The sequence below is a fragment of the Passer domesticus genome, chromosome 4 (genome assembly GCF_036417665.1).
Source record: "Passer domesticus isolate bPasDom1 chromosome 4, bPasDom1.hap1, whole genome shotgun sequence".
Classification (NCBI taxonomy): domain Eukaryota; kingdom Metazoa; phylum Chordata; class Aves; order Passeriformes; family Passeridae; genus Passer; species Passer domesticus.
Window position 1 is genome coordinate 82,694,301 of NC_087477.1, and position 19,642 is coordinate 82,713,942.

At 49.4% G+C, this 19,642-nt stretch overlaps 1 protein-coding gene across 6 annotated transcripts in view; it reads left to right on the plus strand.

Annotated features, from left to right (window-relative positions):
• DYSF (dysferlin) overlaps positions 1–19,642 on the plus strand; it is a 69,291-nt gene that overhangs the window by 28,144 nt on the left and 21,505 nt on the right. For 2 of the 6 annotated variants that reach the window (XM_064419162.1, XM_064419164.1), the window contains 14 exons: positions 587–616; positions 1,304–1,330; positions 2,178–2,219; positions 4,136–4,237; positions 4,958–5,119; positions 5,780–5,945; positions 6,584–6,657; positions 10,335–10,397; positions 13,859–13,891; positions 14,935–15,033; positions 15,604–15,732; positions 16,465–16,620; positions 17,781–17,872; positions 19,262–19,432. In XM_064419162.1, the coding sequence (XP_064275232.1) occupies positions 587–616; positions 1,304–1,330; positions 2,178–2,219; positions 4,136–4,237; positions 4,958–5,119; positions 5,780–5,945; positions 6,584–6,657; positions 10,335–10,397; positions 13,859–13,891; positions 14,935–15,033; positions 15,604–15,732; positions 16,465–16,620; positions 17,781–17,872; positions 19,262–19,432 (1,346 nt within the window). The remainder of the gene's footprint in view (positions 1–586; positions 617–1,303; positions 1,331–2,177; positions 2,220–4,135; positions 4,238–4,957; positions 5,120–5,779; positions 5,946–6,583; positions 6,658–10,334; positions 10,398–13,858; positions 13,892–14,934; positions 15,034–15,603; positions 15,733–16,464; positions 16,621–17,780; positions 17,873–19,261; positions 19,433–19,642) is intronic. The other 4 variants (XM_064419167.1, XM_064419168.1, XM_064419163.1 and 1 more) reach the window with 3 other exon arrangements.

Consider the following 19,642-nt stretch of genomic DNA (forward strand, 5'->3'; position numbering starts at 1 on the left):
CAGAATTCCAGGTGGGATGGGCTGGATGGATCCTTCTCTCCTTGGACAAGTCCTGGGGAAGTCTCAGGAATATCGAGGGAGCTGGGAATTGCCAAATCCCTAAGGAATGCTGTGCTTTCCTTGGAATATTTCTGGAGGGCTTTAAGGAGAGCTGAAGCCACTCCAGCTTTTCCAATGGCTGCATCCCAGATGTGCCAGGTGAAAAGGATGGATTGAAAAGCTCAGTCCCGGTATCCCACTCTTCCTTCCCAGCCCTGAGGTTTATCTGGGAATGGGAATCCCACAATTCCCTCTTCCCAGCCCAAACACCAGGAGAAGGCCCCAAATATCTACATGTGGCCGCTTCCTCCTCCTCATTCCCTCCAAACTCAGGTGGGAAAGGCCTTGGAAAAGCCCTGGAATGAGATGTGCTCCCAGAAGAGCTGTTTGATCCCAGTGGGAATCATCTGGGTGGATTTGGTGCTTCCTGGCTGGATGAGAATCCAGGATTTTTAAAGCTGGGAACAGAAGGGGCTGAAGTTTCCCTCCTGGAAAAAGAGGAATTAGCAGTGGGAATGTTAATGGGAATTGTGTTCTCTCCCTGCAGCCAGCTGTTCATCACATCCCTGGATTCGAGGTAATTCCCGACTCCTCCTTGCAAATCCAGCACCATTCCCAGCTTTCCCAGGGATTTGGAGCCTGTTTCCCACCTGTAGCAATCCCTCCATCCTGTCCTAGGGAATCCTTTTAGGATGAAGGAATCCTAAAGCATGGAGATTCTGATTTTCCTCAGCTGATAAGGAAAACTGGGAGTGGGGCAGCTCCTTCCTGACAGGGAAAATTTATCCCATTCCAGGATCCACAGGATCCCATGGAGATACTCCAAAGGCCCTGGAGCCAGGCTGGGAGAGCTGGGAATGTTCCCCTGGAAAAGGGAAAATTCCAGGGAAAGCTCTGAGTCCCTAAAGGAGCTCCAGGCACTGGGGTCAAGGCCTGCAGGGACAGGACACAGGGAATGGCTGCCACTGGCCAAGGGGAGATTGGGCTGGGATCTTGGCAAGGAATTGCTGGCTGGGAGGGTGGGCAGGGGCTGGGCTGGAATTCCCAGATTGGCTGTGGCTGCCCCTGGATCCCTGGCAGTGTCCAAGGCCAGGTTGGATCTACCTGGGATAGTGGGAGGGGGTGTCTCTGGGTGGGATCCTATGGATTTTTCCTGCCCAAAGCATTCCATTAATCACGTGGAATGTCAGCTCCGATTATAAACCTTGGGATGGGCTTAGGGATGCAAATTCCTCTAATTCCGTTCTTTCCTCCTCTTTCCCAGAGCGATCTCTCCTCCAGCCTGGATGAGGTGAGTCTTTGAAAATTCCTTGTTTTTCCTCTTGGGATTGTTCAAATTTGCTTCCTTGGGAAATCCTCTTTTTCCCGGACGGGTCAAGCTTGGGAGCATCAGGATTTTGGGAATATGAGTGACCTCTGGCTGGATGAGCTTTTCCTCATGGCTGGGAATGTTGGGATCCATTTACCCTCTGGAATGAGGTGTCCCATCTCAACCCAGGTGTGCCAGAGCTGGAATGCTGGGCTGCCCTTGGGAAATCCCAATTCCAAACTTTCCATAGGAACTTTGCCGTGAATCGAGGATGTGCTGGACTGTTCCAGTTGTTCCAAAGGGAATTTTTGCCCCTTGTTCCATGAAAACAATTCAGGGATAGGTTGGATGGGGCTTGGAGTAACCTGGGATAGTGGAAGGTTCTCTGCCCATGGAATGAGATGAGTTTTCTAATAGAAAACTCCATGAGATTCCATGAGACTTCATAATTCCCATGATTCTGATTCCACACCCAGGATCCCAAGACTTTATCTTTGTGCATCTCATGGAGCCACTCCCAGGCTGAACCAAGAGTTGGGATCTTCGAAAACTTCAGGCAGGGAAAGGGAGCAACTCTTGGAATGTTGTCGTGGCTCTCGGAGCTGTTAATCCCAAAATCCGTGAGATGAGCTAGGAAAGACCTGAGCCACATTCCCAGGAAAGGTTGGATTGGATGGGATAAACACATTTTTCCAAGACTTCTTTCCCATCCAAACCACCTTTCCTTGAGAACTCATCCTGCTGTTCCATATTGTCCATAATCATCTCTCTCCTCTTTTTGCCTCCATTTCTTCCCACCGCTGGAATTCCGGGATGGGGCATTCCACAGCTCTGCATCCCTGCCTTGTTCTCGGAGGGGATCCTCCAATGGGTATCACTCTCTTCCCTTTCCTTCCCTTTTCCCAGAATCCAAGAAAATCCCAGCAGAGCCTTTCAGGGAGAGCAGGATTGCAGGAACCCCATCCTGACAAAATTCCGGAGGCTGCATGCCAAGGATTGGTGCCAGCCAGAGCCTCCGGTGCCCCATGGATGCTCCTGAAGGACCAGGCTGGCTCTATCCTTATCCATTTTTTCTTGGGAATGGCCTTTTTGGGCTCTATTCCCACTGAACTCTGGGATTTATCTTTGGATTGCATCCCAGCTTCCATATAAACTGGGAATCTCTTCCAGCTTTTTTTTTTTTTTGCCTCATCCATGTTGATTTTCACTCATCCTGGATCCAAATCCAGGTTGGAATCTATGATCTCCAGAGCTCTTTGCCACCTAGATTGCCTTAGATGTATCCTTGTTCAACCCATCCTGGCTCCAAGCAGGATTTTCCTGGATTTTCCTCCCACCAGCTGGCTTTGTCTGGGAATTATTTTTTCCCAGTCCCATCCTGATCCTTCCCTGCTCCTGCCTTATCCCTGGCATTCACTGTTCATTCCCATCCATTCCAATATTCCAACCTCTGACATTCAACTGGAATCCAGGAGAACGCCTGGAAAACCACTGGGAGAGCAGCAGGAAGGACTTAAAAAACCCTGGAACGACGCAGGGTTAAAATCCAAGTTGATCCTGGAGAGGATGGATGGGGCAGGAGCTCTTTCCCAAGGATTTCCCGCTGGATTTGCTGAAGGATTGATCTTTAAAATCCCTTCCAACCCAAACCATTCCATGATTTCAGGCCTGAGCAGTCTGAAGTGAGTTTTTTTTTTTGGGAATTAGAGTTCCTGAGGTAACCCAGGGAATGTGGGAATTCTCTGCAGCTCTCCCTTCTCCTTTGGGTTATCCCAGATAAAATTCCCATTCCCTGCCAGCACTAACCCACACTGGGAGCACATGGATCGTGGGATGGAGGAGGAGTGGCTGCTCATGTGGGAATCCCAGGCACCTCCTCCCACATGGAATTCCTGAAAACCTTTGGCTAACGAGCAGCTCGACTCAGGAACCAGCAATTCCCAAGGAAAGTTAAAGCTTGGAATTTTATGGGAAGGGTGTTCGAATTGGATGATCCTTAAGGCCCTTTCCAGCCCCAACCGTTCCACGATTCCATGTGGAAAATCCCTTTGTAGAACCAATCCTTCTCCCACTCCCGCAATTAAAACACACCCACACATCATTGAATCCAGTAAAATTCCAGCTGGGAGAGAATTCCATGCTCCTAGGATGGATTTCCAGAGGTTTTGCTTTCATTCCGACCTTTCTGGGTGCTCTGGGAGATGCAGGAGAAGAAAAGGGGAGGAATTCTGGTTCCCACTCTCCTCATCTGGAAAGGCAAATTGGGAATTCCTTGTCTGCCTCCCAGATTTGGGATGATCCCAATGGAATTCCCAGGTAGTTTCACCTGAGCCCTATCCCATGGATTTCTGGATTATCCATGAAGTGTGGGATGAACCACAGCCCCTTCCCAGATCCAGAGGAGATGCCAATCCCCCATCCCACGGTGCTGCTCCCACTAAATTTTTTGGGAATTGCCCAACTAGAAATCTGCTGCTGCTGCTTCATCCCTGCCGTGATCCCAGGATGGGATAGAAGCGATTCCATCCCGTAACTCCCTAAAAACAGTTTAACCTTGGAGGGCAGATCCCTGGGAGAAGCTCAGGAATGTTGGATCTTCTCCAGGATGGATTAAAGAGCACCAGGACCTTCATCCTTCCATTCCTCACCTCTCTCCTCTGTCCTGGATTTCCTGGGAGAGATCAGTTTGGCAAGGATGGAGATTCCGGGTGGATCCAATGTGGAAAGGGGTTTGATGTCCCATCCTGGCACTTCCTGATGTTTTCCTTTCCCTCTCCGCTCCTGCAGTCTGCGGATTCTGACCTTCCCTATCCGCCGCCACAGCGGGAGCCCAATGTTTACATGGTCCCGCAGGGAATCAAACCTGTCCTGCAGCGCACGGCCATCGAGGTGAGCCATGGATCCGGGAACAAGAGCCAGGAATGGGATCCAAGATGGATTCTGGGGTGGGATTCCAAAAAAAGAGGCTCCAGGGGGAACTCCTGGCTCTTCACAATTCCCTGACAGGAAGGTGGAGCTGGGGGTGTTGGGATCTGCTCCCAGGGAATGAGAGATGGAATAAGGATGAAGCTCAGGGAATGAGGGATGGGATAAGGATGAAGTTCAGGGAATGAGGGATGGGATAAGGATAAGGATGAAGTTCAGGGAATGAGGGATGGGATAAGGATAAGGATAAAGTTCAGGGAATGAGGGATGGGATAAGGATGAAGTTCAGAGAACAGGGGATGGGATGAGGATGAAGTTCAGAGAAGAGGGGATGGGATGAAGATCAAGTTCAGGGAATGAGGGATGGGATAAGGATGAAGTTCAGGTTGGATATCAGGAGGAATTTCCTCATGGAAAGGGTGGTCAGGCATTGGGAGTGCCCAGGGAGCTTTGGAATCCCCATCCCTGGAAGTGTCCAGGGAACTCCTGGTGCCAAGGTGGGGATTGGTCTCAGGTTGAACTGCATGACCTTGGAGGTCTTTTCCAACCTCAAGGATTCCATAACTCCCACCACTGCTTGTCCCAAATGGTTGAACTTCTGGGTTCTCCTCCACTGCCGAGGATCCCCATGGAAACCTGGAAGCAGAGCTTTGGCTCAGGATTTGGAGTCCCCTCATCCCACAGATCCTGGCCTGGGGGCTGAGGAACCTCAAGAGCTTCCAGCTGGCCAGCGTGACCTCGCCCAGCCTGCTGGTGGAGTGTGGGGGGCAGCGCGTCCAGTCCAGCGTCATCAAGAACGTCAAGAAGAACCCCAACTTCGATGTCTGCGTGCTCTTCATGGAAGTGGTGAGGTCCCAGTGGGACTGGAGTGGTTCAGGGGGAAGGGAAGGTCCTAAAAAATGGGGTGAAGTACCTTAAAATCCTATAAAAACAGATCTGGTGAAGGACCTTGAAGTCCTGTAAAGGTGGATCTTGTGAAGGGCCTGGACATCCCATAAAAATGGATCTTGGGGTGAAGGACGTCAAAGTTCCTTGAAAATGTGTCTTGTGAAGGACATCAAAATCCCATAAAAATATATTTTGTGAAGAACCTCAAAGTCCCATAAAAATGGATATTTTGAAGGGTTTGGAGGTCCCATTAAAATGGGTCTTATGCTGAAGGACCTGGAAGTCCCATAAAATTGGATATTGTGCTGAAGGACCTCGAAGGCTCATAAAAGTGGATCTTGTGGAGGACAGTCCTGTAAAAACAGATTTTACAGTGAAGGACCTCAAAATCCCATAAAAATGCATCTGGTGAAAGACCTTAAAACCCCATAAAAATGGATCATGTGGTGCAGGACCCGGAGGTGTCATAAAATTGGTTCTTCTGGTGAAGAACCTCAAAATTCCATAAAAATGGTTCTTCTAGTCAAGTTCCCTCTGCCCCTGGATTTTTGGGGATGTTACAGAACCTCTGCACTCCCTTTCCAGCCTCATTCCATCTTCCCTTCCCTCTTCCCACAGCGTCTGCCCAAGGAGAGCCTCTACAGCCCCCCCATCATCCTGAAGATCATCGACAACCGCCCCTTTGGCCGGAGACCCGTGGTAGGACAGTGCACGATCCGCTCCCTCCAGGAATTCTACTGGGATCCCTCCCAGCAGGACACAGGGGCACCCCAGGAGCAGCCAGGTATGTGGGAATGTTGGGATTTGTTTCCTTCGTGGATTCACGGAATGGTTGGGTTGGGAGGGGACTTAAAGATGATCCCGTTCCACCCCATCCACGGGCAGGGACACCTCCCACTGTCCCAAGTGGATCCAAGCCCCAATGTCCAACCTGGCCTTGGACACTGCCAGGGATCCAGGGACAGCCACTGTAAATCTGGGAATTCCAGCTCAGCCCCTGCCCACCGCCAGGAATTTTTTTCCCAATATTCCATTGAAATCTCCCCTCCTTCAGTTCAATCCATTCTCCCTTGTCCTGGCACTCCATGTCCTTGTCCCAAGTCCCTCTCCTGACTCCTTGGAGCCCTGGATGGGATTGGGATCATGGGATTGGGACCTTGGAGATGAGTTTTGGGTGGTGAGAAAAGTCTGGGATGAGTTTGGGATCTTTGCGATGAACTTCGTGTGGTGGGGGAAGTGTCTGGGATGAGTTTAGGATCAGGGAGATGAACTTTGGATGGTTTGAGGGGTCTGGATGAGATTGGGATCATAGAGGTGCGGTCTGAGAGAAACTGGGATTACTCCTGGAGGTTGATCCCAAGGTTTTTGGGCTCTGGGATTCCCAAATCCTGGGATCACGGTGCCGACCCTCTCTGGTTGCAGATGATGTCAGCCTCACGCCCAGGGACGACGTCCTCATCGACATCGATGACAAAGAGCCCCTGATCCCCATCCAGGTACGGAAAACGCCCTGGGAAGATCCCAGATTCTTTCCGTGCTCCGGTGGATCTGGTGAGGGTGGATCCAAGGTGCTGATGTGAGGCTGGATCCAGTTGGATCCATCCTTTCCCAACTTTCATGTGTTTTCCCTCCCTCTCCTCACCTGCACAATCCCAAACTCCTCCACATTCCCTCTGTTGGGAATGAGGGGCTGGATTTGCTTTCCTGATGGAGAGAAATCCGTGCCAGGTTCTTCCCAAGGAAAGCAAAAATTCCCTGAGCCTCTGTTGTCCTTGCTCCATGGCCAGGTCTCCTTTTCCCATTTTGGCTTCTGGCTTGCAGAAATTTTACTGGACTGGAATTACGGAATCCCGAATCCATGGTGGTAGGAGTGGGGAATTGGTGCAGTTCCAATGAATTTGAGGGCTCTCAGTATTCCCTTGGGAATGGATCAGGATGGACACATCCCTGGAGCTTCTGTTCTTCCAGAAACTTCCCGTATCCACAGCCCTCAGGTTCCTTCTCCAGCAGAAGGAATCTCTGGGACAGACCTGTCCTGAGCTGTGCATGGGATGCACGGATCCCGAGGCGATCCCAGTGCCTCTGGAGCAGCTGGGAATGGTGTCAGGAATGTTTGGTGGATCTTTTCCCGGTCGCCCATCCCTTGGTGGGATATCAAGGGCTGGAATTTCCCTTTTCCCTGTTTGTGGATGCCACAGGGCTGGAAAAACTGGAGTGTCCAGAAGGAATCTGCCTTCCAGGTGTTTCCTGCCTCAGTTTCCCTGGCCTTGAGCAATTCCAGGCATGGAGGAGCTGCTTAATCCAAGATGTACAATTTGGGCATGGATCCTGCTCTTTATCCAGTCCTTGGTGGCTCCTGGGGGTTTATATTCCCAAGGATTTTCTGGTGCTGTTGGATATTTGTGGTGTATCCCAAGGAAGGTTTGGGCTGGGTCCCACATTAAGCTAGGAATTAGGAATTTGGCAAATTCCCAAAAGGCTGTGGATGTGGCCCTGCTTGTTCCTGCTCATTCCAAATCCTCATCCCTGGCAGTGTCCAAGACCAGGTTGGGCAGAGCTTGGAGAAACCTGGAATAGTGGGAGGTGTCCCTGCCCATGGAAAAGGTGGAATGGGATGACATTTAAGATTCTTCCTAACCAAATCATTCCACGATCCTATTCACAGCTCCGTAGGGATCTTGTCCTGAAATCCTTCAGCCTCCATTGGGATTGGGACAGGACAATTGGGAAAAGTTGTCTCCAGTGAAAAGTGTGGAAAGGGAAAAGCAGCTCTCAAAAATGCTCCTGACTGGAGCATTAGGAAATTGGGAAAGCAGCCTCATTCCCTCCTTTTTGCTTCCCATTTAAGGATTTATCCTTAAAATTTACAGCTGGGCTTCATCTTTTATCAGAGAAGTAACTGGAGCATATCTGTGGAAAACATGGAATTTGGGAACGGGACTTTTTGTAATCAAATCTCCTTTTTAAAGTCCAGGACAGAGAAACTTGGGAGAAAACTGAGGGAATAATGTGGGAATCTGTGGGATCACAACTTGAGATGTGGAGCTTGATCCCAGTTTCCCATGACCCGCATCCAGGATTTCCTGTGATCTGGAATTGGGATTTCCCACAATCCAGTGCAGGAAGTGCTTGGACATTCCTATTGGTGGGACTCCCAGTTTGTCCCGTTTTTCTGAGTGGCCAGGATGGAGAGAACACCCTGGGATGCCCAGAGTGGGATCAGCCATGCCCACGATTCCCTGGCATCCTCTCCTCAGACTTCCATGATTTATTCATGGAAAACCATGTTGGTGGCAAACCTGTTCCCATTTTTTCCTTTGGGAATAAAACCTCTGGATAAGGACTCATCTCCCTTTATACCCCCTGGAGCTCTGGGAGTTGCTCCTGGAAATATGGGATCCCATCCCAAAGATTCCAGAAGGAATGAGACGGAGCTTTGGAATCCTGGAACTTCGTTCCCTGGGATAATTTTATTGCAAAGTTCTCCAAACTCAGATTGAATTTAGGGGAGAGTTTGAACAGCAGGAAAAGGGGGAGAGGGATGTGACAAAACCATTCCAAAGTGGAAAATTCTGGCATTCTTTTCCTGGAAGAAACATTTCCCAAACAAACCCCCTGCCACCAATGGAGTTCTTCGGTTTGACCCTGGATTTGTCCTTCTCCATTTGTTTCTTTCCTTGTTTTTCCTGTTATTTTGGGAAAGGAGGGAGCTTCTTCCTGGAAAGCCAACCCAAAATTCCCACCTCAGAGTTCTGGCCCTGGAAGCTGCTCCTCTCCTGGAGGTGGACATGGATTGAGGCGTGGATGGACCATTGGGATCATTCCGCCCATCCCAGGCCAGATTTGGCAGGTCAAGGAGCAATCCCGGCCCGCAGGGACCATCCTGCTCTGCTTTCCTGGGAAAAGGGATGGATCCCAAGCCAGCAGCTCGTGCTCAGGGCTCTTTGGAAGCAGGAGCCAGGATTTTTCATGGATGCATTTCCTTGTGTGGCTCCAGAGTTTTTCTCCCTCCTTGCCAAGCTTGGCTTTGGTCCCTGCTTGAAAGGATGGTTGGAACAAAGGATCCCTTTGTTGCTTTCCCTGGAAAATTGGGAAAACAACCAGAGGTGAAATCCCTCTGCTCCAAGGTTCGGGAGTGCCTTATCCATCTCATCCAAGCAGGATGAGGAGTTCAGCTGGAGTTTAAAACCAGTTTAAGTGCACGGGAATCACATCCCAGTCACCCAAAGTGAGGAGAATCCTAAAAATCATGGCTTTGGTTCTTTGGGAAAAGGACACGGAGTGGGGTTTTGGAAAGGTGGAATTTGTGGAAGAAGCTGCTGGATCAGGCCTTGTTCTACCTGCTCTGCTCCCGGTGTTTTCCGAGGGTTCATTCCCATGGGAAGAGGCTTGGGAAGGACTTCCACACTCCATGGGATTTGTTCTGTCTGCTCATGGATAAACCAGCTGGAAAGGATCTGTTCCCAGTTCCCAGAGCCACGGGGGAATCCTGGTAGAAAATGATCCTCAGGGAATGTTTTCCCTGTGGAACAGCTGGAAATTGTGGAGTTTGGCCCAAGGATGCCAGTCTGGATCTGGTGGGATCACAGCAGGGTTTTGGGAACAAGCCTGAGCTGGATAACTGGGAATGCTGTTGGGATTGTCCTGATCCTCAAACCTGGCTGTTTTCTGGGAAGAACCTCTCATTCCTCCCCCTTTTCCACATCCAAGGGATCCTTGGAATCCTGGAGCAGAGCTGCCGCTTCCTGCCCGTGGAAGGGATCCCGGGTTTTGGTTTGCCTGGGATGAGCTGGGCTTGGACCTGAGCTTTGATCCTGAGCATTCCCAATCCCATTCTAAACCCCCATGCTCAGATACTTCCCTGGATTCTGGGATAACTCCTTGAGTTTGCAGCCCACGGTATCCAGGGAAAAGTCTCTCCTCCACTGGGAATTACTAACAGCTTTTCCATAGTTTTCCCCTTTAATATCCCATTTTTCCTCTACCTCAATTCAGCTGTTTGCCAAACATCCTTAAAAACAAACCCTGCACTCATCCCAAATTTGCCTCATCGTAGTAAACCCCAGAGTTGGGAATATTAGTTTGGATTAATCCCTTTAATTGTTGCTTTCGCTGCTGCGTGTTCATCCTGGTTCCCGGAATTCCTTGGATAACAGATCATTTTAATTTGTAGCTTCCCGAGGGTTTGACGAGCTCAGCACTAATTAACATCCCGGATTCCCGGGCCCCGCCTCATGTAGGTATCGCTTCCTTTCTAATTGCTAATTAATTGCTTAATTAATTAATTAATTGCTTAATTAATGACCTGAGTCCATGAGGATACGCGGATAAAGATGGAAGGAGGCATTTTCCTTCTGGGAATGATCCCGCTTGCTGCTTAGGAAAGTGGAAATTCCAGCTGGCTGCCCCTGTGTCCTTGGGTTTTCCATTAATTCAAAAGGAAATGAGGGGGGTTTTGAAGGAATTCTGTGCCCAGCTCAGGGATCCCAGCACAGGATAGACATGGAAATGTGGGAGTGATCCAGAGAACCAGGATGATCAGAGGGATGGAGCAGCTCTGCCATGGGAGAGGCTGGGAGAGCTGGGAATGTTCCCCTGGAGAAGGGAAAATTCCAGGGAATGCTCAGAGTCCCTGAAGGGGCTCCAGGAGAGCTGCAGAGGGACTGGGGACAAGGGACAGAGGGACAGGACACAGGGAATGGCTGCCACTGGCCAAGGGGAGATTGGGCTGGGATCTTGGCAAGGAATTGCTGGCTGGGAGGGTGGGCAGGGGCTGGGCTGGAATTCCCAGATTGGCTGTGGCCGCTCCTGGATCCCTGGCAGTGCCCAAGGCCAGGCTGGATCCACCTGGGACAGTGGGAGGTGTCCCTGCCATGGATGGGTTGGAATGGGATGGGATTTGAGGATCCCTTCCCTTTTCCCGTTCCCTTTGTGTCTTTTCCATGAGAAAAGCAGATGTTGGGGTTTTCCTGGGTTTTATAAGGAGGGCAGTGGAGCTGCTTTGCCTTCTCAGGGATAACGCTCCAGAAAAGCAATTCCCTTCATCCCAAATTCATCCCGATCAGATTCCCCATGGAATCATGAAATGGTTTTGGTTGGAAGGACCTTAAATCTTATTCTATTCCACAATTTCCATGGGCAGGGACACCTCCCACTGTCCCAGGTGGATCCCAGCTCATTCCAACGTGGCCTTGGACACTTCCAGGGATCCAAATATTGTCCAATGGATGGATTTCTCCAGTCCAGAGAGGTGGCAGTGCTGGGATCCCAACTATGGAAACAAAAATTCCTGAAATAACCCTCCATCCTGCTGTCCATCCACATTTTTAATTTCCATGGATATGGTTTTTGTTTAGGATAAAGAAAATCCAGGGGAAAAAAGAAAAAAGAGGAAAAAACGGTAAAGCATTAATTTAAAATCAAATTATGGGAATATTAGATTGGAATAAACCATCCCATTGTCCTGGTTCTTCCAGGATCCTCCAGGAATGGGTGTCAATGCGATAAACCCCAGTTTGCAGAAAGATGGGAATGTTTCATTGGGAAAACCATCCTGGTTTGGAAAACTGAGTTCCCATCTTCCTTCCCAGCTCCTTCTCCTTTATGACTTGGGAGCTTTGCACAAAAGCAGGAGCTGGGAATGAGGCCCAGGGGCTGCAGCTGGGGAAATCTTGGAAAAAAGCTTTTCCAGCCAAAAAACCCCAGCTCCGTGCAGAGCGTGTGAGGGAGGTCCTGGATTTCACCGGGATCTGCCTCTGGCTGGGGCGTTAATGAGGAGGGGGAAAAGTTTAAACTGCCAGAGGGCAGGAATGGGTGGGATCTTGGGATGGAATTCTGCCCTCTGAGGGTGGGGTGGGGGTGGGATGGAGTTCCCAGAGAAGCTGGGGCTGCCCCCAGATCCCTGGCAGTGTCCAAGGCCAGGTTGGACATTGGGACTTGGAGCCACCTGGGATAGTGGGAGGTGTCCCTGCCCTTGGGTGGGGTAGGAATGGGATGGGATTTAGGGTCTCTTCCAACCCAAAGCATTCCAGGATTCTGGAGCCCATCTGCTATGGGAGAGCTGGGAATGTTCCCCTGGAGAAGGGAAGGCTCCAGGCAGAGCTCAGAGCCCCTGGCAGGGCCTGCAGGGGCTCCAGGAGAGCTGCAGAGGGACTGGGGACAAGGGACAGAGGGACAGGACACAGGGAATGGCTGCCACTGGCCAAGGGGAGATTGGGCTGGGATCTTGGCAAGGAATTGCTGGCTGGGAGGGTGGGCAGGGGCTGGGCTGGAATTCCCAGATTGGCTGTGGCTGCCCCTGGATCCCTGGCAGTGCCAAGGCCAGGTTGGACACTGGGGCTTGGATCCATCTGGGAGGTGTCCCTGTCCATGGAATGGGATGAGCTTTCAGGTCCCTTCCCATTCTATAATTCCATGATTCCTGGGCACCTCCTGGAGGAGAGGAACTCAGGAGGGAGTCTCAGACACCTCTTGCATTCCCTGCTGAGGAGCTCTACAACGCCATTACTCCGCTGTTACTCCAGCTCATGCTACTTTCCAAATCCCCCATCCCAGCACACGTTAACAGAGCCGAGCGGAGCCAATTCCAGCCAATCCATGTCTGTAAACTATTTGGGATAATTGGTTGTTTGCTGTGTTTGCTCCTTCCAAATCCAAGCCCATATTTCACGGCTTCTCCGGTTACTGCTCCTTGGAAGAGCTCTGGGTGTTGGATGGCTTCTCCTGGGAATGGTTCCCATCCCAGTGCTCCCCGCCCCGGAATGTTCCTGATGGTTTTGATATTCCCAGCTGGGAGCCAGCCCATGGCACTGCCACTGGGGAGGGGGGAAAGTATTGCCAGAGAAAACTCCCGCATTTCCACAGCCGGGATTTGTGGGATCATGGAATGGTTTGGCTTGGATGGGATCTGAAAGCTTGTCCCATTCCATGGACAGGGACACTTCCCACTATCCCAGGTGGATCCAAGCCCCATTGTCCAACCTGGCCTTGGGCACTGCCAGAGATCCAGGGGCAGCCACAGCAAATCTGGGAATTCCAGCCCAGCCCCTCCCCACCCTTCCATCCAGGAATTTTTCCCATAAAGGAGAAACTCTCCTTCCTCCAGCCGTGCTTTGTTCCTGGAGCTGCTGCAGCTCCTGGGATGATGGGATTGGGTGAAATGATCTGCTTATTCCCAGGATATCCAAATGACAGGTCCCTCTTGGGAAAAAGTTTGGAGTTCCAGGGTGGTGAGAGGTAAGAGGGATGGAATGGGGTTAGGGAGACAGGAAACCTCTGGATAATCATGGCAGCAGCTTTCCAGGCGGGAATAAGCTCCTTTTCCAGGAAATTTTCAGAATTTGGTCACTTGAGGTTAAATTTATCCACAAGGGATTCTCACGTGGGGGTTGTGCCCAGTGAGATCCATGAAAAAGCTGGAAAGGGAGCACAGACCCAATCCCAGAGATTGTCTGTGTCGAGGACAAACCCCTGGAGGTGGTTTGGGATACCCCGAGGGAATTTTATCCTTCCCCTGGATAAATGAAATTCCTCAATCCATCCTTTGCCAATCCATTGCTTTCCATGGCTTTCCCATTCCCAAACGGAATCATATCCACCATCATTAATATTCTAGCTGCTCCCTTTCCCTCCTTTTTTTATGTTTTCCCTGTTTTTCATTGGAATATCGGTCAAAATCCACCAAAATCTCTAATCCAGCTCTTTCCCTTGGGGCTGCAGAAGATCCTGTGGGTAAGTCCTGGGATGAATCCGAGCATTTTCTTGTATCCCAATACCTGTGGAATGTCACAATGTCCAAATGGAACCCTTGAAACAATAAAATGGGAAGTGATGAAAGGAAAATTGGGATTTCCCTCCCCCTCCAAAGAAGGAGGTGGCAGAAGCCTCAGAGTGAATTTCTGGAATATTCCAGTTAAATCCAATATCTATCCATTAAATCCTGTGCTGTTGGCTTCAAATAGAAATCCAATAAAACTCCATTTGGAATCTTCCATGAGGTCACCGAGCTGGAATTCTGCAGCCTCCTAAAAGGAGACACCAGGATTTTCCAGGAATTTTTTCATGGATTGCCAGCAAAGCAATTTCAAAAACAGGATTCCTATAAAATCCATGGAATATTGAACAAGCATGGTCCGTTTTTCCTCCTGGAATAGCATCCTTGGAGCTGGAATGGTTTGCACTGGGAATGAGGCAATGGGAGTTGGTGGGAGCTGAGGTTTTGTGGGATTTTCCCAGTTTTTTTAGTCCGAGGATTGTGTCATTCCAGAGATCTGAACACCATTGGATTGTAATGGAAAGATGGGAATTGTATGGATTTATTCATTTTTCCACAGGTTTTATTGGGATGGGGATGTTGGAAGGTGCTGAGATACAACCAGGAAGTTAATCCCTGTCTCCCAAATCCCAAAAATTTCCAGGGAAAGCCTAAAATTGGGGCATTTCAGGCTGTTAGCACTGGAGTTAAATTGGTTCATTCCCTGCATGGAAATCCTGGAAAAACTACCCTTCAAGTGGCGAAAAATTCCCTAAAAATTCTCCAAATTCTTGTAATATTCTTCTTGGAGCTCTAGGTCATGTTCCCATGAGGAATAATCCTCTTGTGAATATCCACAGTGGCTGAAACGCCTGGATTTGGGCTGAGACCATCCCAAAAAAACCTGGAAATCAGGGATGGGGTTGATGCAGGGTTCACTTCCCAAATCTGGGAGCTGCTGCTGTTTTCTGGGGATTTATTTTTTGTGGAAAATGAGTAACTTTGGGATCTCTGGCTGCAGGAGGAGGAATTCATCGACTGGTGGAGCAAATTTTACGCTTCCACAGGAGAGAGGGAAAAATGTGGATATTACTTGGAAAAGGGATTTGACACCTTGAAGGTGAGTGACTTCTGTCAGGTGTGGATGCTTGGAATTCCACTGTCCACAGTTTCATTGGGATTTTTGGCTTGTTTTCCATCTGGGTTCAAAAAAAACACCAAAACATTTTCCCCAGGTCTGGAAAATTCAGTTTCCTTTGGAAAAGCCTTTGGGGAAACTTCCAGAAATTTTCCCTTGTGAAGTGGCGAAGGGGGTGGGAAACTGCCACCCTACGAGGGGTTTGGGAATAAGGAAAATCAGGGATTTTTCAGGGAAGAGTGAGATTGAGGCACAAGAAATGTTAAATTTAACGCAAAGTCCCAAATAGGGAAGATTTTCCTTGGTTTTAAGGAAAATATTCCCAGCAGGAAAATCTTTACCCATGAAAAACCCACCAGGAGACCTTGGCTTTGTCTGGGTCTTTGGGATGGGCTGGAATTTATTGTGGGATTCCCAAATTCTCCTCTTCTCACTGCCCCAGAGGGAAATAAGGGTGAAAATTCCCAGAAATTCCTCCTCATGGGATGAATTTTCCCAGGATTGAGGAATTTGCTTGGAATTTTTTTCCATGATCCATCTTTTCCTCCTCAGGTCTATGAGACAGAGCTGGAAAACGTTGAGGAATTTGAGCATCTCTCTGACTTCTGCCACACCTTCAAACTGTTCCGGGGGAGATCCCAGGATTCCAGTGACGACCCCTCAGTGGTGGGGGAATTCAAGGTGGGATGGGGCCTCTCCCCATGGAGTGTGCCCATAGGGGTGGGAATTGTGGGATTAATAAAGTCCTTTTCAGCCCAAATCGTTCAGTGAGTCCAGGAATTGTGGGAGATGTGGAATCCTCCTTCTTGGAAGTGGCCAAGTCTGCTTGGAAGGGGCTTGGAACAACCTGGGGTAGTGGGAGGTGTCCCTGCCTATGGAAAGGATGGGAATGGGATGGGATTTAAGGTCCTTCCAGGCCAACCCATTCCAGGATTCTGGAGCTTCTCTGCTTTGGAGCCAGGCTGGGAGAGCTGGGGATGTCCAGCTTGGAAAAAAGAAGGATCTGGGATGAACTTTGAGCCCCTTGCAGGGCCTGGAGAGGCTCCAGGAGAGCTGCAGAGGGACTGGGGACAAGGGACAGAGGGACAGGACACAGGGAATGGCTGCCACTGGCCAAGGGGAGATTGGGCTGGGATCTTGGCAAGGAATTGCTGGCTGGGAGAGTGGGCAGGGGCTGGGCTGGAATTCCCAGATTGGCTGTGGCTGCCCCTGGATCCCTGGCAGTGCCCAAGGCCAGGTTGGATGGACTTGGATACACCTGGGATCAGGGAAGGTGTCCCAGCCCATGGAATGGGGTGAGCTTTCAGCTCCCTTCCCACCCAGACCATTCCATAATTCCACCATTCATTCCAGTCATTCCAAGCCTGCTCCCATCTCCACGTGTTCTTCTCTGAATTCCCATGTCCTTCCCAGGGTTCCTTCAGGATTTACCCTCTTCCTGACGATCCGCATGTTCCGGTGCCTCCCCGGCAATTCCAGCAGCTCCCGGCCAGGGGACTCCAGGAATGTCTGGTCCGGGTTTACATTATCCGGGCCTTCGACCTCCAGCCCAAAGATTCCAATGGAAAGGTATCCTGGTGGGAAAAGTCTGGGGTGGCTCTTGTAGTGGATTCTTAGAACAGCTCAGCCCTTATTGGTCAAAATTGGGTCAAAATTGGTCAGAATTTACAAATTTGCCCTAAAATTTAGGAATTTTTTCCTGTTTTCTGTCCCCCTTGGAATATCTGTGAATTCTGGGAGGGAAGTCTTCCTTTGTCCGCTGGGATTTTTCAGGATTATTTCCATGAGTTTTGGGTTTGGCTTTATTTTGGGGTTTTTTTTTTTTGTTTTGTACTAAAGAGAATAAAATCCCATTTTTCCCAAAATTCTTTCTTGCAAAGGTTTGCTACTCTGGAAAGGAAATTCTGTGAAAATGGGAATTGTGTAGATCTAAAATGCCCCAAAACTCAGGGAAGGGAAAAATCCTTTTTAATTATCTTGGTTCCACTGGAAAAGAGGGGAAATTTTAAGTAATACTGTGGGAAATATATGAGGAAATATCTAGGAAAGATAGATGGGAAAATAGTAAATACACATGGAAAATTTATGGAAAAATAATTAATAGGTATTAAAATACATGGAAAAATATATGAAAAATGGGAAATTTGTATGGAATATATGGAAAAATAGATGCAGAAATTCTAACCACTTTTTAATTTTCCCATTTTTTAAAAAATTGATTTGGAAGTGTTAATTCCTAAAAAATCCCCCATGAGTAATTTTTCTATTCAAAACCCCAAACCAACCAAAATTTGATCCCAAATTTCCCCTGGGATGGGAATTTTATGGAGGCTCATCCCAGCCCAAGGAATACCTGGGTGCTCATTTCATTCCCTGAGCACTGTTTCCCTTCCATTCCTTAAAAAACAAATCAGCAGGAAAAGGGAAATCTGGGAGAAGTGATGAAAAACTTGGTCTGGGTGTTTTTTTCCAGGGAATTCCTGGATGTGGCTGGGATGGTGGATCCCTGTAGATCCAGGTAAAATCTTTTAGGTGGAATTGGATCTTTCCCTTTAAATTTTTCCTTCTCCTGGCAAAGAATCAAATTTGAATTAAATCCCCCAGTTTCCAAATTGATGCCGAATTCCCAGAATAATTTTATTTGGGGATGGGATTTGGAACAATGTACAGAAATGGGTGGGACTGGAATCCCATGGGATTTTTGTGTTTCCTTCTGTGCTCACCTCCAGTGTGATCCCTACGTGAAGATTTCTGTGGGAAAGAAATCCATAAATGACCAGGAAAATTACCTTCCCTGCACTCTGGAGCCTGTCTTTGGGAAGTAAGTATGGATTCCATTCGGGATCCATGGAATTTTTTGGGTGTCCTATGGAGGGAATTGTGCTGGGCCAACCAGAACTTCCATCCCAACACCCAGTTCCAGGTTGGAGAAACCTGGGGTGGTGGGAAGTGTTCCCTGCCCACATCAGGGATTGGGAATTGAGTGAATTTTAAGGTTTCTCCCATCCCAATCTGTTCCATGATTCCCTTGTCTCTTATTCATCATTCATCAATCCTTGGCATTTCTGAGCTCTGGATTGGGAAGCTAGAATTCCATAGTGGAGGAATCTGGATCATCCCATTGTTGAGAAAGAGTTTGGGGAATTTCTCTTCATCCAGGAATTTTGATCCAATGTCTGAAGGAAAAACGTGAGGAATGGGCAGGAATGGGGCACCTCCACATGTTCTGGAAAAGGATTATCCATGGATAATTGAGTTGTTTCCCTCAGAAATGGGATAAAATTCCAAGGATAATGGTTTATTCTAGGAAAAGCTGTTTGGCAAGGCTGGAAAAGGAGCAGAGAAACTGAGGGAAGCTCAACTCCATGGGGCTTTGTTCTCCCAGAAAATCAGAGAATCGAGGAATAGCCTGGGTTGGACAAGACCCGTAAGGATCATCGATCCGACTCCTTCCCAGGACAATCCCATCAATCCCACCCTCTCCATGGGAACATTGTCCAAACGCTCCTGGAGCTCTGGCAGCCTTGGGAATGTGGCCATTCCCAGGGAGCTGTTCCCAGCACCCTCTGGATGAGGAATCTTTTCCCAATATCCAACCTAAACCTCCCCTGGCACAGCTCCAGCCATTCTCTGGGCCCTGTCCCAGAGATCAGGGCTGCCTCTTGGGATGAGTTCCAGGCTTCCAAAATCCAGGACTCTGGGCACAAACAGGGATCAAATCCTGCTTCCTGTAAAATCCATCTGATTTTCCAAGGCTGCTCCCACCAGTCCAGGCCACCAATGCTGGGACACCTCCCCAACAAGGCAAGAGGGAGAGAGAGATGCATTTAAATGGGATTTTGGGAAGGAATTCCTGGCTGGGAGGATGGGGAGGGACTGGGCTGGAATTCCCACATTTGCTGTGGCTGTCCGTGGATCCCTGGCAGTATCCAAGGCCAGGCTGGATGTTGGGGCTTGGATCCACCTGGGATCAGGGCAGGTGTGGAATGAGGTCATTAAGGTGTCTCCTGATCCAAACCATTCCATGATTCCTTGGTAAACAAAGCCAGCACAACACAGCCCTGGCCTTGCTGGATCGAGGTGACACAGAAGCTCAGGAACTCTGATCCATCCCATCACTGGTGCGGTAGGATGAAGAGTAGGTCAATTCCCATGGAATTCCAGCAGCACCATCCTCTTTTCCCAAGCATTTCCGTCTCCCCGTTTCCAGGATGTTTGAGCTGAGCTGCACGCTGCCTCTGGAGAAGGACCTCAAGGTCACCCTCTACGACTACGACCTGCTGTCCAAGGATGAGAAGATCGGCGAGACCGTCATCGACCTGGAGAATCGCTTCCTCTCCAAATACGGAGCTCGCTGCGGCCTCCCCCAGACCTACTGCATGTGGGTTCCTCTGTGGGCTTAGGATGTCCAGGAATCCTGGGATTGGGATGCTGAGGTGGCCATGGGATCACAGCATGGTTGTCCTGAGGGACCTGGCTGAAGATGCGCTTCCCAGAATCCTGGTTCTCCTCCGGGGAGATCCCATTCTGTGCCTGGTAGCTCCTGGTGACCTCGTGCTGAGGACACCCCCAGAGAGGCTGTGGCTGTCCC